Source organism: Chaetodon auriga, chromosome 11 (genome assembly GCF_051107435.1).
Source record: "Chaetodon auriga isolate fChaAug3 chromosome 11, fChaAug3.hap1, whole genome shotgun sequence".
Taxonomy (NCBI): domain Eukaryota; kingdom Metazoa; phylum Chordata; class Actinopteri; order Chaetodontiformes; family Chaetodontidae; genus Chaetodon; species Chaetodon auriga.
This window is the reverse complement of record NC_135084.1, coordinates 13,038,583-13,058,055: the sequence shown is the minus strand read 5'-3', so window position 1 is coordinate 13,058,055 and position 19,473 is coordinate 13,038,583. Positions and strand designations below refer to the sequence as shown.

General features: G+C 41.6%; 1 protein-coding gene across 1 annotated transcript; it reads right to left on the bottom strand.

The window, feature by feature from the left end:
• Positions 1 to 5,125: 5,125 nt before the first annotated feature.
• LOC143328684 (uncharacterized) lies at positions 5,126 to 18,534 on the bottom strand. Its single transcript, XM_076743963.1, has 26 exons — positions 18,465 to 18,534; positions 17,267 to 17,390; positions 15,856 to 16,249; positions 15,690 to 15,767; positions 15,501 to 15,596; positions 15,363 to 15,416; positions 12,770 to 12,823; positions 12,620 to 12,673; positions 12,487 to 12,540; positions 12,265 to 12,318; positions 12,124 to 12,177; positions 11,992 to 12,045; positions 11,549 to 11,602; positions 11,364 to 11,408; positions 11,211 to 11,264; positions 11,068 to 11,121; positions 10,924 to 10,977; positions 10,718 to 10,789; positions 10,598 to 10,633; positions 10,136 to 10,180; positions 10,018 to 10,050; positions 8,838 to 8,984; positions 8,272 to 8,448; positions 7,448 to 7,538; positions 5,601 to 5,678; positions 5,126 to 5,328 (listed from the first exon to the last, which is right to left on the bottom strand). Exons 1-26 carry the CDS (start codon positions 18,532 to 18,534, stop codon positions 5,126 to 5,128), a joined length of 2,283 nt encoding a protein of 760 aa, XP_076600078.1.
• Positions 18,535 to 19,473: the final 939 nt, after the last annotated feature.

Below are 19,473 nucleotides of genomic sequence, written 5' to 3'. Positions count from 1 at the left end.
CGGGGTTTACAGACACTGAAATTCAGGAGAAGCGCACATGTTTCTCTGCTGAATGAAAGCCTGCCCTTTCCAGCAGCTCCCTCTGTCTCCTCTGTTTCTGTCCCTCTTCCTCTCCACCCCCCCCTCACTCTGGACTTTTACTGGCCTGGAGCCATCTTCAATTACCATGGGTGGAAAGAGAAGCAGATAAGGAGAGCATGAAATAGTGAAGCAGACATCCCATCTCTGTCAGTCCTAAAGGAAAATAATAGTAATGAGCACAGCCTCCTTCCAAGTGTTGAGGGTTTGGATTGTGTGTGGGTTGCTAGGGGCATAACCAGAGAACATGGAGTTTTCTGGATGCAGGACAAGCACCCGATCAGCCACCAGGTTTAAGTATACTGAGACACATTTACTGTATTCAGCAGTTTGTTACGCTGTTCCTTTTTGAATTCCCCTCCATCACCCAAATGGACGGCAGATTATGTTCTACAAGTCAGCAGTGAACAAGGTGTGAAAAGCTGCTGCTGTGTGTTTTCCCAGGACAAACAGCTGGGACTCGTTAGAAATGCAGAACTGAATCTGCTATCTGCAGTTTGATCCACTCTAACAAGTTTTATCATGTTTGTACTCAGTGGCAGCCTGCTCTGCATCAAGCAAGCACAGCTCAGTGTTAGCAGGCTCTCTTGACAGCTCCATGAAGCCTGATACTGTACTGAACCCCGTGCTGTACACCACTGCTCAGCTTAAATTTACAGTGCAGCACAGAAGAAAACATAAGATTAATGCTCACATTTGAAACTCACATTTGTATTAAATTAATCAAAACGGTAAGCTTGAATCCTTATTTGCAGCCACATGCTTGGACAAAAATCATCTACAGCATTAACATGCTCCTTACATACAATAATCTGATACTATTGAATAAACAATACTATAGCACATCTTCATTAGAAGTACTTTTACTTTTGATACTTTAAGTTGATTTAGTTGCCACTGCTATGCTACGTTCATGCCCGTCCACCACTGCTTGTATCCCCCACCTCATGCACCAGGTAGATAAAATAATAAATAAATAAAATAATCAGAGAGTGCTGAGGTGAAGTATAAATGTTATGTGACAGGTAAAGATGTCACCGGACATCATGCTGACACTGACCAGCAGTGGTGTGTGATGACGGCCTTGTCGACCCTGAGCCTCAGCACACTCTGGTGGATCACAAAGGCAAATACTGAGCTGGTGTTTGGAGCCTGGGAGTGGCCAACCTGCTGGTGAGGGTAGACTTTCCAATGCTGAGTAATCTTCTGTGTCTATAAACTGGTCTCTGGTTTGTTACCAAGAGGAGGTGCACATGAAGGAAACCCCGGGGCAGAAAATCTGTGCTTATTGTGTTTTTCCTACAAGAAGCCGCTGCAGTTGTCTTCAGGGACCCTTTGATTAAAAAGACTGTGGGAGAGAAGACCAGGACAGCAGGACTGTGGACATATCTGGAAATGTGGCATAGATTTGATGTAGAGCTCAGAGTTGATCAAGATTACATAATGAATAGAAGAGGACACACTGCATTAATTACCATATTTAATTTCACCAAGGACATATGATATAATCAAAATAAATTAGCTCAGTACAGTCAGGTAACTGTTTTGTAAGTGGGTAAAGTTTGAAACTTGCTAATTAGACAGAATTGAGCAGCTAATTACATTACTTTGAGGGAACAGGTGAAATAATTTGTTGACATAAATTGTGTAATTGGCTTATCAAAGTAATGAAAGTCAGGGCACAGCTTAAGCAAAACAAGACAGCTGTAATCATCTCGTGCAATTAAATCCTAACAAGAACTCTATGTAATGTGCAACCAGCCTTATCTCAAGGGCAGTTGCTGCTTCTGTCTGTCTGTCTGGACTCTGGATCTGGCAATGCCGACTTTAGATCCCTCGCTACAGGGTCCAGGTCTATGTGTGCTGTCCAGTTTAAAAACGATTTATCCTTCTCAGACTTTTCTTTTTTTCTACCCAGGGAGTCATTATGCAACCCCTGATGGGATTCCCGACTCCAATGTTGGGAACCACCGGCAAGGACATCACATTAGTTTGTGTATCCCACGTGCTTTTTTCGTGTGAATGGTGTATAAAACATGCGCTCCCCTGGCATGCAAAGCATTTAAATACATGTAAAATGTGTACATTTAGTCAGAGCAGACACACTGACCCCTGTTCAAAGGTGTTAAAGAGATTTAAATGTTTGCCGGAAATCCAACCAACTGACAGCTACAAGTTCTAGAACTTCTTTTGGATGACAAATTTGCCTTCAGGCAGTCATAATGAAAAAAGACACATCAAAGACGCTCTTCTATTTGGCTGTTCATAACTGCAAGTTAATAGCTGCTCCCATGATGTGGCCCCACAGCCTCAAACAAAAGGAATAAAAGCCTTTTAACAGATTCTCGCGTTGCCCTTTTCTTTTTCCCACTTGCTCATCAGACAAACTCTTCCACAGAATCTTTAACATTTATAGCTGCCAGGCTTTGTAAGATGAGTGAAGTCGGTTTGAAGTCTGTTAATAAACTAAATGAATCAAATGCTTGAAACAAATCTGAGTTGGTTTGCACATGAGAAAATTGTACATCCAAATAATGAGGAAGAAAATTAACCACAAAAAGTTTATGTCATCCAGCCACCCAGCAGCAACTCATTCTGCCAGTGTGTTAAAACATGAATGTGGTAAAGAGTTGTCAGGATACTTAATTAAATCTGGAGTTGGACCTAACAGCATTTCTGCTGACTATCACTTCTGCAAAACAAAATAACACATTTGGCTTATTACTTACATCAACTAACATTTACAGTGTCTGGCAGTAGCTCTGAAACATTTCACATAAATGCCCGAGGACAACATAAAACCTCCCTCTCTGTCTAATAACCTCTGATTCTGTGCCATCACTTTGAAGCTCAACCGTACCGGGTCGGTTTAATCAGCTCACATGCATTAAGCCGTATTTATCGTGATGATGATGGTTTGCCACAGAGATAAATAGTGAGCATGTCTGAAGCAAGTGGTGGAGCCCAGATAGAAAATTCGGAGGATAATCATGGATTAGTAATAGTTTCCATGACAGAGGTGGCCACAGCATCCAGAGCAGCATGGCACACATGAAGCTGCAGTCGCAGAGGGGGTGGAGGGTGACGGGCTGCAGTCGACGAGCCAGGAAAAGACACTGAGACGAGCCACACGCAGAGCCCTCTGTGAGTGTCTCCCTTCAGAAGTGTTCCTCCATTCATTTGAGCCGTGGAAAACAATCATTATCTATCTCAACTCATTAAGTCCTTTCTGGGCAGCAGGACTGTTGGAGCCTTTCCCAGCATACACTGCATGATCACAAAGCAGGGAAATGCCCCGGCCAGGGCGTCGGCCCCTTGCAATGCAGATAGACAGACACGCCACCTCATACCTTCAAATAATTAAGAGTCTCCAGTGCACTTGATCTGCCAGGCCACCATGTGGGAAACACTGCTGTTTGTGTCAGTTTGTTCTCATTACTACAACTGCTGCTAAATGACAGTGAGCACAGGTTGGTCACTAACGTTTCTGTTGGCGGCTGTACTCGTGCGTTTGTCTCTGTAGTCCACTGAAACATAATTAAGTTTCGGAAGCACTTAAGTTGTAAGCAGAAATCATTACAGGCAGGATTTCCAAACCTTCTGTTTGGGGAAGTGCAGAGAATCCAGCTTTGGCTAAAAGATACACTTCCTGTTTCTATTGAGATACACCATTACACCCTCAATGTCAAGATTCATGTATCTGCAGCCAATAGTGGGTGTTATTTAAAAAAACAACAAAAAAAACCCCCTAACACCTTACAGTACTGAGAGGTGGAATATATCTAAGTACATTTTCTCAAGTACTGTACTACACTGAAATAATTAGTCAATTAATCAATTAGTTGGCAACTAATTTAATAATTATTTAAGACATTTTTCATCCGAAAGCATTTCATGTTTCCAGCTTCACAAATGTGAAGATTTGCTGCTTTTCACTTTAATTATTTCATTTATTTTGAATAATTTGGGGGTTTGTACTGATTTACTCATCTGTCAAAACCAAATAACCAATCAATCAATCAATCAATGGAGAAGATAATTAATCCATCATGAAAATAATCATTAGCTGCAGTCTTGTGCAAAATATTTCAAACTGAACTCGACCTCAACCAACTACAACATCAAAATGCTGCTTTTACCTTAACGTACGAGTAATAATAATCTCTTGATATAATATATGTCAGTACTGCGCAGCTACGTCCATGAGAATGACTGAAAACAGGTACTGACATGACCCTTCTAGGCTTTTCAAAATTTTCTGTACCAAACGGATAAATTCTGAGCCGTTTCAGGGTCTTTTGTGGAAAAATGTGTGTTTTACGATCATTCCAGTGGTGATGATTGTGAACGGAAAAAGTATTTTTGGGCAAGTGTGCACACTGCAATACAAAATGTGACTGCTACACCGAAATCGTTTCACAGCCCAGATAAAGGATGCATTGTCTGTCTGCCATTGTGTCTGTTTTATGATACTTCTGGGAAAAAGCTGTATATCAGCAATATCTGTACTGTGTAACATCCAAGTTATGATGAATTTTGTAATAAAACATACTTAAGTGTTATAAAATCTCTACTTTTTCACAGAATAGCTGTGAATATAAGAAATTCAATGCACTCTTCTTGAGAGTTTAAAAGAATTTGCATCTATTATTACCTTGGGGTTGTTTAATGACACTGGCTCTCAAACTGTGATCATGAGACTGAATCACACTCTCACACAATCTAAAGAAACATCAACGTCATTTTTGGATTTTTATTATAAAGAACAGACGTTTAAAGACAACTCAGATCTGTGAAATACGTTTAAATAAAACTATCAAATGAAGATTGGCTTTTTGTACAAATATATTTTGTTACCAGTCTCCTTCAAATTGCATACGTGCTGTTGTCTTTGGTAACCTTTCAGATCGAACTGTTCCCAGGAGTTCAGTTGAGATTCATATTTACATGAAATTTTCATTTTATTTGAACAAACACATATTAACAAAAACAATCTGCCATGTTTTCCTCCTTTAAGCTCAATCTTAAATTCACTATTTTTTTTCCTCTATGGACGATTCCTCACCCTTCGCGGTGCTGGCTGAGCTGTCTCACTGGTGGAGTCCAGCTGAGCACACCCAGAGGTGACACAAACACCTGGAGGTCCTCTGAGACCATGGTGGCCCCTGAGTCCAGGCCGGCCTACGTGTCCCCTCTCACCCTGCTTCCCTGGCTGGCCATCAAAGGCTCTGCCGGGACGTCCACGCTGACCTGAGATTGCAGCAGAAATGTTGTTTAGTCTTCGGGCTCTCAGTCTGCTGAGTGAGCTGAGTAAGGCTGTTTTCACTGACACCATGAACAGAACATTTACAGAGAAAAATCATTTCTTTTTTGGCAAATAGCACACTCTTCCTACAGGGATTTGAAGCTCAGACTGGGCTGAATATAGTTTGGAAAATGATGCCCAGGCCCAGATGTGCACTTCAATTAATGCTGCATTTTAACCAAATGAAAACACACTAAGCATTTTAAGATAAATTTACCCATTGCTCCCTGGTCTCCAGTGTAGCCAGTTAGGCCGTGACCCTTGGCCCCTTTATCACCTTGCTCTCCTCTGTCACCTGCAAGCCAGAAACACACACACACCCACACAACCACACACACTGGTCTCTTAACAGGAATGGCAGCAGACAGACCCTCAGGAACACACTGTTCATGCTGATTAAAGACCATATGTGTTACTGAGATCACTGTTAAATCAATGTTTAAAACACCTTGTAAACCTTGTAAATATTCTTCGATTTCATTGGTTTGGCACAGGAATGTAGCATGAGTGTGACATCATGCTCAGGCCTCTAACCATAAATTAGAGCGGAGTATATACATGTTTTACAGCACTGTACAGTATTTGATTCAGCAGTTTCATATGGTGGGGCTCATGATGAAAGGTAGTCAAGTGTGTTTTTCCAGTAGTGGAAATAATCTGCTGGACTTCAATGTAATTTTAAAAGGGACTGGAGCGTTTCCATTTTACTCAACTTCAGGGGAATATTGAATTTTTTTTTGTTCACTACATTTATTTGACAGCTGTAGTTACCTTGCAGACGTCAGCTGGCTACAACAGTAAAATGCTGCTTACATGGGAATGCATCAGTCATATTAATGTCAAAGGTATAATAACACCTCACTCTGAAAAGACCGTTCTGCGTAATGAGTGGACTTGTTTTGAGACACTGTGCTGATAATAATGATGTACTTTTACTCAAAGGGGTCCTCCAGCACTTCTAAAAAGCCTGTGGATTTGTGATACACAGATATTAAAAATAATTTTTATGCTCATGTCTGTACTTTCAGTCCCTGTTATTGGTCCAGATTAGGGATGTCAGCAGACTGCATGTCCCTGTCAGCAGTGATGAAGTGACAACTGAGTGTGATTCCAGCTTTTGTGAATTTGTGAGAGCTGTCCAGCAGTCGGTGCTCAGAGCTCGCTTGACTTTTGGCTCATCCCTCTTCTCCTCAAAATGTTTTTCAAAGTGTTTGGTGCAGAAGCTCTCGATGGCATAACATACTCCCTGCCAAGCTGACATCAATCATTGACAGCCCCTGTCACCCCCTGGTGAGACGGTGGGGGGCTTGAGCAGCTCTTTCAGTAACAGATTGCTGCATCAGACAGAACGCTACAGCAGGTCCTTCATCCCAGCAGCTGTCAGAGTGTTTAACTCCAGCATCATTTAATGTAGCACTGTGTTGATGTTGTTTCCCATTTCAACATCACAAACCTGCTGTTTTTACACTGCTGTCATTTATGCAAACATATGCTCACCCCAACTACATCTTGTGCAATTTTTTCTGTGTTGTATATTTTCTCTACTGTGCAATAGTACAAACACTCGATATCCCGAGTCCAGCTGTACCCAACACTTCCCCTTTGGATTCTCCATTCCTCTTGACTTCCTGTCTTCAGTAGACCCTTTTGAGACCCTTGCTTTTGCTGGGCACTGAGCCCAGCAAAAGCATGTCAAACTCCATATCTCCACATTTGTAACACAGGTTTTCTGTTAAAATTGGTAATGTCCAACCACAGGCTGAGATAACCCCTGATGCATGCTGACATAGTAGCATGAAGTAGCATTGTCTGCCTTTTGAATGCAGGGCTTTTGCTGGTAATTGAGTGCTACATAAGCTGTTTCAGTCATTATACTTATAATGTCGTCCTGCCGCTAAGTGAACCAAAACTATCAGTTCATGCAGGTTTAAGTAAAGGATCTGAATTCTTTTTCCACCACTGGTTCTTATTTCTTGTGTTTCTTCCTAAAACCAGCATGAGTGAATTATATCTTTGGTGTTGATCTCATTCGTAAATACAATCTGTCAGGTTTGTTTGTCACACCTGTTTCTCCTTGGCGGCCCATTTCTCCAGCTTCTCCGTAGAATCCCGGCAGGCCCATTTCTCCATCAGCACCATCAATACCAGGGTCACCCTGACAACATCATCAATAGGAAAATACATCATTAATCGTTTGTGTGTTTTCATCATAAACCTTGCAATGTTTTTTTTTGTTGTTGTTGTTGTTGTGGGTCAAGTCATGAATTGCAGTCCATGCAAAGAAAACTGGAAAGATTTATTTGGCTGATGATTCAATACTGCATTGGGAAAACACTGTACAGCACTTGTACATCACTGCTCTTGATTTGGCATTAAATGCCACAACATGAGGCTTACTGGCCATAATCTAATACAGTGGAATGTTTTTATATAGTCATGGCTTCAAGAGCATTTATCAGCCTGAGAGTCGTTGCGAATAAAGAAGTTGTGGAACATGAATCGGTTCTACACTGAATAATAATGTGGAAAAGGCTTTCCAATCCAAGGACAGCCTTGATACTCTCCAAAAGCCATTGAGCACAGACCAAGTGTCTAGTCTGTGACTCCTTATTTGTCCTCATGGAGATGTGGAAAATCGTAACGTTTTCATTCCAAGCTTTTCTGCCAAATACTTCAGCTCTCTTAGTCCAGTCCAGACCCTCGCAATGTGTTTGCATTTTACTGAGGCGGAGAGACAAAAATGAACAATGTATGCAGAATGTGCATACTCTGACAGTGTCTCAGCTAAAGGTCTGCAGGAGGTGACACCTAAAGCAGAAAGAAGAAAACCAAGTCCCTAACCAAGTCCCTAGAGTGTCTGTGTAGAACACCCAAACTGTAAAACTCACAGGAGGTCCGGGGGGTCCTTTCTGTCCAGGGGGACCAGGGGCACCCATGGGCACATCTCCATAGAGAGGACAAACTGCAGCACATGTCCTCTTCACTGAGTTGGCAAAGGTGGACATCTGCTCCAGGACCACTTTCTTACAAACCTCGATCACGTGCTGAGCAGGGAGAGTCGGGCCCTGTGTGACAGATCATTACCACATCCATCACTGCAAGCCACCCAACTGTGGGACATGTAATATGGAACATTATAGGACGGGACATGCAGAAGCAATGGCTGCCTCTCACAGAAAATGCAATGAACAAATGAAGCCAACAGTAGTTCCTGAGGCTCATTATGGATTTATAGCTGCACTGATGAAGCCTGTGAGTCACTACAAACTACAGGCTAATGTGAAACTGTTTAAATGTGTTCCTGACACCACAGTTACTACCAAAAAACACTGTATGTGTGCTAGTGAGTATCTACTAGTGCAAGGGATTGCTGTGCTGTTTCTATGCCATGTGATAGTGGAGAATTATGAGCTGTGCTTTTCATCATGATTTCAGTGGTTTGTATTTTACTTACTGGTGGACCTGGGGGCCCCTGAAAGCCATCTGGTCCTCCTTCACCTCGAACCCCCTTGACTCCAACAGGACCTGAACGTCCAGGTGGGCCTGCCGGGCCACGCTTCCCCCGTCCTCCCTGAGGACCCTGCACACCCCTGTCTCCAACCTACAGAGCAGGTTAACAACATCAGCAGGACTGGATTTAGGACAGAGCCATCAGAGTACAATGATCAGCACAAAGTTTATGGAAAGCAGCAGCAGCAGCTTAAGATAAGATAAGACTTTATTGATCCCACACCGGGGAATTTTAGTTGTTACAGCCAGCAGGTAGAGTTAAATAGACATCTAACGTTGATTAACAAAATCTCAGAGGTAAAAGTAAAAAAGTAACCTTGCAACCTTTCTATTAAGGTACACATATTAACCACTAACTATTTGCAGCATATTGGATTTTTATTGTTAATTAAAAAGCTCTTATTGATCATTTATTCTGCATGACCATATTCCACAAATAGTAGGCCATTAACTGAGAGTTTTCCATCAATAACTTCCTAATTACTACCTAGTGATGGTAAGTAAAGAAGTCGTTCTACATTAATTATAATGTAAATAACCCTAAACTCCAGAAAAAGGCCTTAAGAAGTGTTTTAGAATGATTAACACAGAGGCAATCTGATATTAATAGGCATGCTAATAACCAACTAGTTAATAGTGAATGTGTGTGCCTTTATATAAAGTGTTACTGAATACATTAACAGAGACACAAGAAGAACCCAGAGAACACCTGGGAAATGTGCAGTATTCATTTTGGTGCAGTTATTATCACATCCACAGATGCACTAAATATGTTTGGAATGTTATTTAATGGATTCATATCAGATTTTTCCGACTGTTCAGTTTGCAAACAGAACGAGATGAATGTAACGGTCTGGCAGGAACATCACAGTATTGGGAAACACATGCCTGCATGAGTGCTGGTGTCAGTGGTCCAGCTCATCACAGTCAACAAAGTATGATTTATCTTGTAATTAAATCAGAGGATTAGACTGATGGTGAGTAGAGCCCCATGTATTCACTTAGCCCGTACGTCCATAAGTACAGTATTATAGTTATCACTGTTAGTGATTCTATTGTTGTTATTATCATCATCATCAAACATTATTTGTCAGTGAAGCTCTAACGGCAGAATCACAGCTCACCTTTCCTTTTGGGCCCTTCTTTCCTTTTTCCCCCTTTAAAAAAAGAGCAAAGTCACCTTATGAAAAAAACATGAAGATGTAATGATGAGCAGAGAGGGTGAAATATCTAAGGCCGTACCTCTGCACCTCCAACTCCTTGGATTCCCTGGATTCCTGTGTCACCCTGCACAAGGCAAAGGCAAAAATAAACAGTGCTTAGACGCTGGCAAATATTTGATATATGAGAGTTTCACAGGTGTTCTGCTCTGTGAATAGATTTCATTCACTGATAAAGTAGATCCTTCCTTGAAGTCAACTGACTGACTGTGACTGTGATTCTGAGTTGTGCTGTGGCTGATGACATGTCCAATGGAGATAACGTTTCATTTAAAATGAAAAAGGACTTGCCGCACACATGTGTTCATGGTGTGCAGCAAAAGTTCCTTTGTAAAAGCAGAAAAAGTCCACAGTTCCTGAATGGTATGGCTGTATAAAGCTCATGAACCAGTGTATGATAAATTCTACACTTCTCGAATGCATTAAATGATGATTTCGCCGTCACATTTGATTTCTAATGGCCGATGGATAAGGATGTATTTACCTTGGGACCTGGTTTTCCAGGCACACCCACGTGTCCCTGTGAAGAGATGACATAGTTTAATGCCTGAAGAAAATGAACTTGTGTTTAGAAGAGTTCAGAAAATTCATCTGGAGGACTTACAGTAGGTCCCGGTGGGCCGATAAATCCGGGTCTTCCTGGCTTCCCTGCAGAACCCTTGTAACCTCTTGGGCCCTCGAGAATAAAACATTTATTAAACCGACCTAAGGGACTGCTTTATTCTTTGTTGTTTTCCCTTAAGATGGCAAACTACTTAACGTATAAAATGTATAACATGCTCATCTTTAGTGACTGAAAAAGTGACTTACAGTTCGGCCTTGGGGACCCATTTCTCCTGGTGACCCCAGGGTGCCTTTCTCTCCCTGCAAAAGACACAAACCGCAACAAATTAATCTGTCTAAACAACTCAATTGAACATTTAGTTACAAAACCAAACATAATCAGCGAGTTACCTTTGCTCCACTTCGTCCAATTTTTCCACTGAGACCTTGTGGTCCTTGATAAGCCTGTGAAGAACAAATGACACTTATAATAACACAAGCGCACTGCCTCAAAAAGTCATCATGAGGGAATCACTGTCAGGTGAATATAATACCTCTAGTCCTGGGTCACCATCTCTGCCTGGTAAGCCCGGATCTCCAATGATGCCCTAGGGAAACGCTATCATTATTATAAAACAGACAAATTATTTTCAGAGTGTAAGTGATCACTTGTGTGTGAGGCGCTGGGGGTGTCAGAAGTAAATCACCTTGGGTCCGATGTAGCCAGCTCTGCCCACAGGTCCTTGGATCCCCTTGGTTTCAGACAAAATATATATGCATCAAAATTCAAAATAACACATTTTGAAATATGTGTGATATTCATATACTGGTGTTAAGCCAGTCAAACAAAAGGGACACATCATTTTCATGTCCTTTCATGTGTAATACATACAGGCTTCCCCTTCTCTCCAGGAGCTCCCCTCTCTCCAGGATCTCCCACGATACCCTGTCAAATCACCATTTCAAGCAACATAAGATTTTATGTTATTTGCAATAAGTATCTTTCAGTAAGCAACACGATGAACCAGGGAGCCTTCTTTCATGTACAATAGAGTGTCTTATCGTTGCGGTCGGGGCTCCTCTTTCAGTGACTCACCAGTTTATGTTGATATAGTTCAGGCCCTCAGATCTCAGCCAAAATCCAGCCACATGAACTAATGTTGTTTATGGAGACGGTGCATAAGCCAAAGACATTGCTCTACTCCAACGTTATACCACATTAAAAATGATTTACTGGCTCTCCACGCTCACATGAGAGGATTTTGAAGGTAGTAGACAAAGAATTTGGAGTGTCTTATTATGGATTATGAAACAGGGGATCCCACAACAACCCACCTGCTTTCCTCTGGGCCCAGAACGTCCTACTGCACCAGTGGTCCCTTTTTCACCCTGAAAATAAAAGCATGATCGAATTAAGTCATAACATCTACATAAAAAGAGGATAGAGGAAGGAGGAAATATGAATACCTTAACTCCTTGAAAGCCAGGAATCCCGTCATATCCTTTTTCGCCTTTATCACCCTTCACGGAGGCCAAAATGTTAGTAATACAGTAATTGGATAATGGTTTGCAAAAGGTCTCAGCACTGCATGTGAAAGGTTAGCTTACAACTTCTCCTTGTTTCCCAGTCTCTCCAAGGTCTCCAGGTGGCCCACGAACTCCCTTTAATTACAGTCAGAATACTGGCATTAAACCTTCTGGATTATCTATCAAACTATACTTTTAACTGCGCAGAGATCCCATGAAGTTATAGACAACTTCATTAGTTGGCTGCCTATTTCCTAATTAAACAGTTCCTATTAAGGCCTGAACCCAGTGGAAGAAGTTTACCTTGAAGCCTGATGCCCCTTTTAATCCTTTCAGCCCTTTAGGACCTCTATCTCCCTGTAACACAACATCTCATTAATTAAGATCTGTAACATTTCAGGGTAAAAAAATTATCATTTTGAGTGTGATGAATTACCACTTGGCCCCAGAGTCCTCTCATTCCTTTCTCGCCTTTGATTCCTTCTTCACCCTGAGGACATGTGTGTGTGAGGTTTCATTAATGCGTTTTGAAAACCAGCCAAACCCAAGTGTAACTCTGATAGGGGCATATTATGGCAGATCTTACCTTTAGGCCTGTCTCGCCGATGTTGCCATAGTCTCCAGTGTTTCCCCTGATCCCCTGCAAGACAAGTTGGACTTAATCGCAAGCATGAGCTATTTGTTTGTGAATGGGTTGAGAAACAGAGTGTAAAATGTGAACGTTAGCGACCGTTTCCACTGAATGAAAGTCACTAATGAGTTCTGGGAGACTAAACTTTACATTGCATCAGACACAGAAACTGTTTAGCAATGACAGCATTTGCTCCCTCAGAAAGTAGTTTTTGATTTTGTTGCAGTCATTGTGGCAAGACTGATGTTGATTAAGGAGAGAATGTTTTGCCATTTTGGGAAAGAGACCTGCCGTTATTAGTTATATGAAAGTTATGCTTGTAAATATGAAGCTCAGGCAAGGAAAAGCTTAGCTTAGCTTAGAGGGAAGACAGGAGGAGCTAGCCTGGTTTCGTCCAAAGGTGATAGCATCTTTAAGCTAACCATCCCCCTTGTATTTAAGGGCCAGACATGAGAGTGATGTCAGTCGTGTTACACACAAAAAAAAACGCACACAAAACAACATATACAAAAGTGAGAAAGCATGTTTCTACTGTTGTACTATTCTTTTAAGTGTGAAGCTACAGCCAGTCGCCAGTTAGCTTAGCATAAACAAGGGGGAACAGCTGGCTTAGCTCTGTCCAAAGATCAAAAAATCTTCGGGCAAGCACATTTAAAGCTAACTTATTAACTTGTACAGCTTGTTTGTTTAATATATACAAAAACTTTGGACCGAGCGAGGCTAGTTGTTTCCCCCTGACTCCAGGCTTTATGCTAAGCTAACTTCTCCTGGATGTACCTTCATATTCACCACACAAGCAATGACAACAGTATCGATCACCTCATCTAACTCTGCAAGAAAGCGGGTGAGTGTATTACCAAACTGTCCTAAACTGTTCCTTAAACATAAGCTGTAAAAATCCTTTGATAAAAAGAGGATAATCAAGTTTAAAATATGAACATGCTCTAAATGTCACATTAGTCACATTAGTGGAAAATATACAACATCATATTCAGCAGGATTTAAGAAACAGTCATAAATACAACAAAATGGACCAATACTGTTTGCACAGATGCTGACTCCCTCAGTAGTGGAAGGAAAAGTGTTTTCCAGTTGGCTGTATTTCACTGAGTCAACAAACAGATTAAACAGGGCCAGGATGCCTTTGTGTTGGCAGTTTATTTGACACCTCAGAGATGGCCGACAGTACGGCGAGAGGCATGACCGTGAACTTTACAGCGTTTCAAAGGCAGTATAGCTCTGAGGAACACAGGACCACCCACCACCTGAGGTGGACAGTTCATGTATCTGTGCCAGGACATGCCCTCCTCGCATGCCAGCAGGAGAGGAGATGAACATGTTGGGGCTCTGTGATTCACAAGCTGGCAGGTGGTCAAAACTCTAACGAGTTACAAAAGACAGATGTTTACTCCAGATGAGCTACAGCTGCAATTCAGGACATCAATATGTAGCATGTACTGCTCTGGAAATGTGCTCTGAATGTACGTGGGTCGACAAGCGTACATGTGTTTGCTAAGGCAGCATGGGGGATTTCCTTGAGTGCAAAGGGCACGTTAAATGCCAAACCTTCACGTACATTTAAAAAAAAAAAAATCTTTCTTTAAACACATGTTCTCCTGACTGTTTTTAAAAGACTCTCAGATGTGCTCCCATGTAACTGACTGCTAAGCATCAAAGAGATTAACAAGTCATAAATTTAAAGTGGAAATAATCACGTCTGCGGCTCCCTAAAGGATACAAATGTGAGTGTATTTGTTCTTTCACTGATGCATGTGCTACTGGCTTCTGCAGGAGAATACTTTGTTCATTCTAATTTTTTCAAACCGGTCCTCTCTTTCACAGTTTGGTCCTTGTACAGTGAGTTTATTAGCTTTATCCAGGCAAATAGAATAATCTAAGAAACAAAAGATCTGAGAAATTTCACACAATAGCTAAGCACACTAATGCCACTCATTACCAGACACTTGGAGGGTATGGTTTTGCTACACTGCCTGGTTTTCCTGTGTGTGTGGGATTCATTACATTTGGCACAGTTTCCTCCAAATGGAAAAGCAAAACCATTAGAAATCCTGTGATCATTTGCCAGTTTGAGTGAAATCCTGTATCCTAAACCAGCAGGGCCTGTGTTTTAAGATGCAAATGGCTATTTCAGAACGACAAAAACAAATTTATTGTCACATCCGTATTGGTTCGTGTTTACCTTGGCTTCCTTCTAAATCTTCTGCAAAGTAGACATGAGTTTCAGAGTATGAAAGGAGCCCTTATGTTTACTATCGCTAAGCGCTTCTGCTTCCAGATCTGTTTCCATCCTGTCGTGTCTCAGTTGTACTTCTATTGCCATTTTCCACAGCTTTGCTGCCGCCTCATGCATGAAGGGTTTACAATGTCACTTAACTACAATTCAGTTTAACTCTTTATTGTGCTGCAAGAGCAGGGGGCTGCTGATCATGGTAAGAATACATCAAGTAAACAGTAGAAGAAGTTTCATCCAGCGCAATATAAGGTTTGATATTCACATGACTGAGAGACATATTGCATGTTTCTTTACCCAGTTTCCTTGTCTTCCTGGGTCGCCGGGTTCTCCTGGAAGACCTCTGTGACCCTACAGAAGAATAAAAAAAATGTCAACACAGATTCCACTTGTCTTATCAGTATATTCCAGTTTTCACTGTACAGGGACACTCACCTTTGGACCCGGAGGTCCCTGAACGCCAGGTTGTCCATGCATACATTTGCAAGCTGCTCTTCCAGCTGTGAGACCAATCTCTGCATACCCTCCACACTGCCACAGACAGAGAGGTGGGAGGTGTTTTTAAAAGTACACACACATCTCTAACAGGGGGAGTGAAACTATGTTGAGAGGGAGCTGACTCACCACACCGGAGAGCTCACAGCAGCCCTCTGAATAAGCCTGCTCTGGGTCACATGACACCTCCATCTGCTGGAGGTCCACCTGGAGAGAAAAGGGAGATAATATGAGAAATTAAAGTTGTATACCAAATTAAAGGATGTTGAAATGTTACTTCAAGCTGTCAACGTACAGAGACAGAGCGATCTCCTGCAGCCCGCTTGACAATGGAGGTGTACCCTCGGCGGATGACTGGCCTTGGCTCATCGATGGACTCCACACTGACCTCTTCACAGTCTATCAGCAGCTTCACCTGGCTGCCCCTCACGCTCAGCGCCAACTTGTGCCACTCTCCATCAAACAACTTTTCCACACCATGGAAGGTCCTCAGCATCTGGCTCCCGTGGGGGCTGGTGTAGAAGAAGTCTAAAGAGCGCGAATCACCCTGGAAACGCAGGCCGACTTGCTCTCGTCCCTTGGGGTCACTGACCTGCCACAGGTCCCAGGATTTCTTGGCAGTGTCTTTGGTCACCTTAAATGTTGCGATGACGGAGTAGTCGGAGGGAAGTCCATCTGGATACACATCACTGTGAGCGAGAGTGAGGTTTAGAGAGCTGGATTCCATCAAAGACATTCAATCAATTAAGAGCTTTAGTAGGAACAATAGGCTTTAAGACCATGAATAAGTAGAAACAGAGCTTCTTAAATCTTATGCTTAAATTCCACATTAGCATATGACACATTTCTTTTTGTGAAATCTCTGTTGATGATGCACTATTTAGCAGACAACAGTTTGTTTCATTATTTTGAACAAAAGACATTTTCCCGCAGCTCAACAGGGAACGCTGCCCTCACTGTTTGTGAATGAGCGTTCAAAGAAAAACAAGAGAAAGTCTGCAGCTGTGTGAGGCACAGCGGTGCTTTGAGCCAAATGCAAATCAGCACGTAAACATGTTCACAATATGACCACTGCTGTTTAGCAGGTGTTACAATTAGCATGTTTACCACCTCATTTTAGCATGTTAGCATGCTTATGCAATCCATTTAATATTTCCTGGCTAAAAACACCAACAGAGCACTTCTGAAGCATTCAGATAAGAAAGATTTTCATGTGTCCAATCAAGCAACTAATTATAGATTTACTGTCATGATACAAACATAACACGATATAAAAGCTCACAAATAGGAACTTCATAAAAGTAAATTGAAAATCTTGTTTCTGCAGACCTCCATTGCTTTAACTTTTCACCTTGTCGCAGTGATGTACAGGTGGACTCCACAACCTTGTGACATCATTGTTGGGTGTTGTTAACAGGTGTAAAACTGCTTTTCAGCCTGGAATTCCTTAAGCCTTTAAAGAGTATCCCCAGTCTGAAAAACAGTGTCCTGCTTCACTCTGGCTGAAAGTTTCACGTCTGTTCCTCCTGCAGCATCAGTGATGTGTGTGGACAGAAGTGTACTTTGTTGCACCTATAAGCACACTAAACAGTGATGTCACAGTGTACTGACACACCTTGGAGTACATGTCTAAATCACTGCAGTCACTGTGAGAACCTCTGGAGATCAGCAAAAACCAGATGTGTGACGTTTTAGTGTTACTGTACCTCATGGTTCGGCGTAGATGAATAGAGGGGTTGACACGGTAGGCCACCGCCTCAGGCTGAGAGCCGTCCACTCTCCTCACTCCTCTCGACTCAGGCACACGAAACTCCTCCAGCAGATCAAAACCTCACAGCAAAAACACTGGGCTTAGTTTGACCTCACACCGATCCAGCATCAAAGGTCCTGGACTGCCTCTAAATCTTATGTCAGTGCTGATATCACTGAGTTTTTCAACAGTTGCATTACTCATTGTCATGAATAATGCCATCTTGTCGCAGGTACAATGAGGTAATTTATTTAAACCCATTAAGATGAAGAGGCTGTTTATTTTCTTTCATGGGCGGATTTGGCTACTGAATTCTAAACACTGCACGCTTTGTGCTCCAGTTTGAATGAGATCAGCATGGCTCTGGTGTTTCCTGTGACGTTAAAGCATGTGGATGAAAGCTGGAGAAAGATCCTGATTACAGATACTATGACTTGAGAAAACTTACTCTGTAATAATGAAAAAGCTACCCCTAAGTTTCCCCTTTGGTTTTTGGTAAAGAACAAGTATGTAGAGAGGTTTTTGTGTGAAAGCAGCTGCTACCTGTGACTAAAATCTGCAGAGTCTGATTGGACATAGGTTTCATTCCCATGTATTACAGTCATTAATGCAAAAATACAACACTGCTGATATAATTCCTGCTGACAGACTGTGTTATCTGTGGGCAGGCCACCATAGGTAGAAATACAACATTGTGATAACTGGTTTATTTATGCTAACAGAGAGACTCTTGGCTTCAAATGTTCATGTACCTAGCTTAACCCCAGAATGACCTCTTAATGTCCACACAGGCACTGAGAATAGTGGGTCGACTGCTCTGAGGCCACAAATGAACTATGAACTGATAAATACTGACATCTGCTGGTTGTAGTACAGTAGTACAGCATTCAACCTGGAAAAATGCAGTCAGACCAGACAATTAATATGATTTATATGACTGCCCATCACGTTTTATATGATAGGTTTATTTAAACAGAAAATGGCTCACTAAGATAAGAAATCTCTTTAATAGAAGTGACAGAAAAAACAGCAGCAACACATCTAATAAGTCCAGCCCCACATAACTCCACAACGCACTGGCATTGTGTGGGTGACACAATGGAAAATATGCTATAGACTTAAAATAATAATCAAATAAGGATGAAAAAACTTACTTGGCAACTTTTGACATTGGGTCAGTCCCAAGACTGCTGCAAACACCAGCAGATCTTTGTAGGCTGGCATTTTCAAATGTTTGAAGTCAGGGGCTATGAGTGCCTGGAGTACAGCAATTAAATACATCAGTTATTCAATAAATAAGATGAACCCACATACAAGTTTACAGTAGGCTGTTAATAAGTTAAGTTAATCACTCAAATTTCTTTCAGATTATACATTTCTAAGCATAAACATTAAACATTTAGAAAGACTAAAGAAAAAATCAACATGTAGTGCTAAATTTCTTGCCCTTACCTAAAGTCAAAACTGGTGAAATTTTCCCTTTAAGTCTTTTCAGATATCAAATATTTCTTTCTTTCTTTTATTTCTTTTTTTTCTTTTTTTTGATGCAACACATAAAATTATCTTCCTATAGAAACATCAGAAATGTCATCCACTGAATTGATTTGTGCAGGCAAACACTCAAGTTTCACCAAATTAGAGGACACAATTACACTAATCAGTAGATTATCATGCACAGCTGATAAACTACACTGACCTCTGCTTGAGAAGCAGTCAGATATCATAGACAACCCCAGTTTATATCATTTTCCTCTGCACTCATTAAATGGATTTCAAACAAAAAATAGAAAGAATTACAAAGAATTACTCACATATTCCTGAAAAACAAAGTCCCAGGGCTCCTGCAGATGGATCTTTCCAGTTCCTGATGTGAGGATATATCCCGCTCTAAAGTGCCATCCCTGGGCCAGTGTTTGAGCTGAACAGGAGGACCATTCAAACTAGACGCTCAGGGTCTCAGAGGAGCCTGACCCCTGAGCTCCACTCCACCACTCCACCATTGGTCCCCAGGGGATCTGTTTCCTCTCATAGGCCAGTTACACCTACAGTACAAGGCCAGTATACTGAGTCATCACATTAAGGAAATGTAGGTGAACATACCGGGGCCCTTTATGGAGTATGAAACTATTGCATGGAGAAAATCACAGTAATGTTGAAGACTAT

Bases quoted from the DNA above. Each gene is read 5' to 3' on its own strand.
- LOC143328684 (XM_076743963.1), bottom strand. From the start codon at position 18,534: ATGCCAGCCTACAAAGATCTGCTGGTGTTTGCAGCAGTCTTGGGACTG. The intron at 11,603-11,991 runs GTGGGTTGTTGT...GTGATTTGACAG, and splicing joins CTGGGCCCAGAGGAAAGCAG to GGTATCGTGGGAGATCCTGG. The intron at 11,122-11,210 runs GTATTATATTCA...TGTTCTTCACAG, and splicing joins ATGGTGACCCAGGACTAGAG to GCTTATCAAGGACCACAAGG.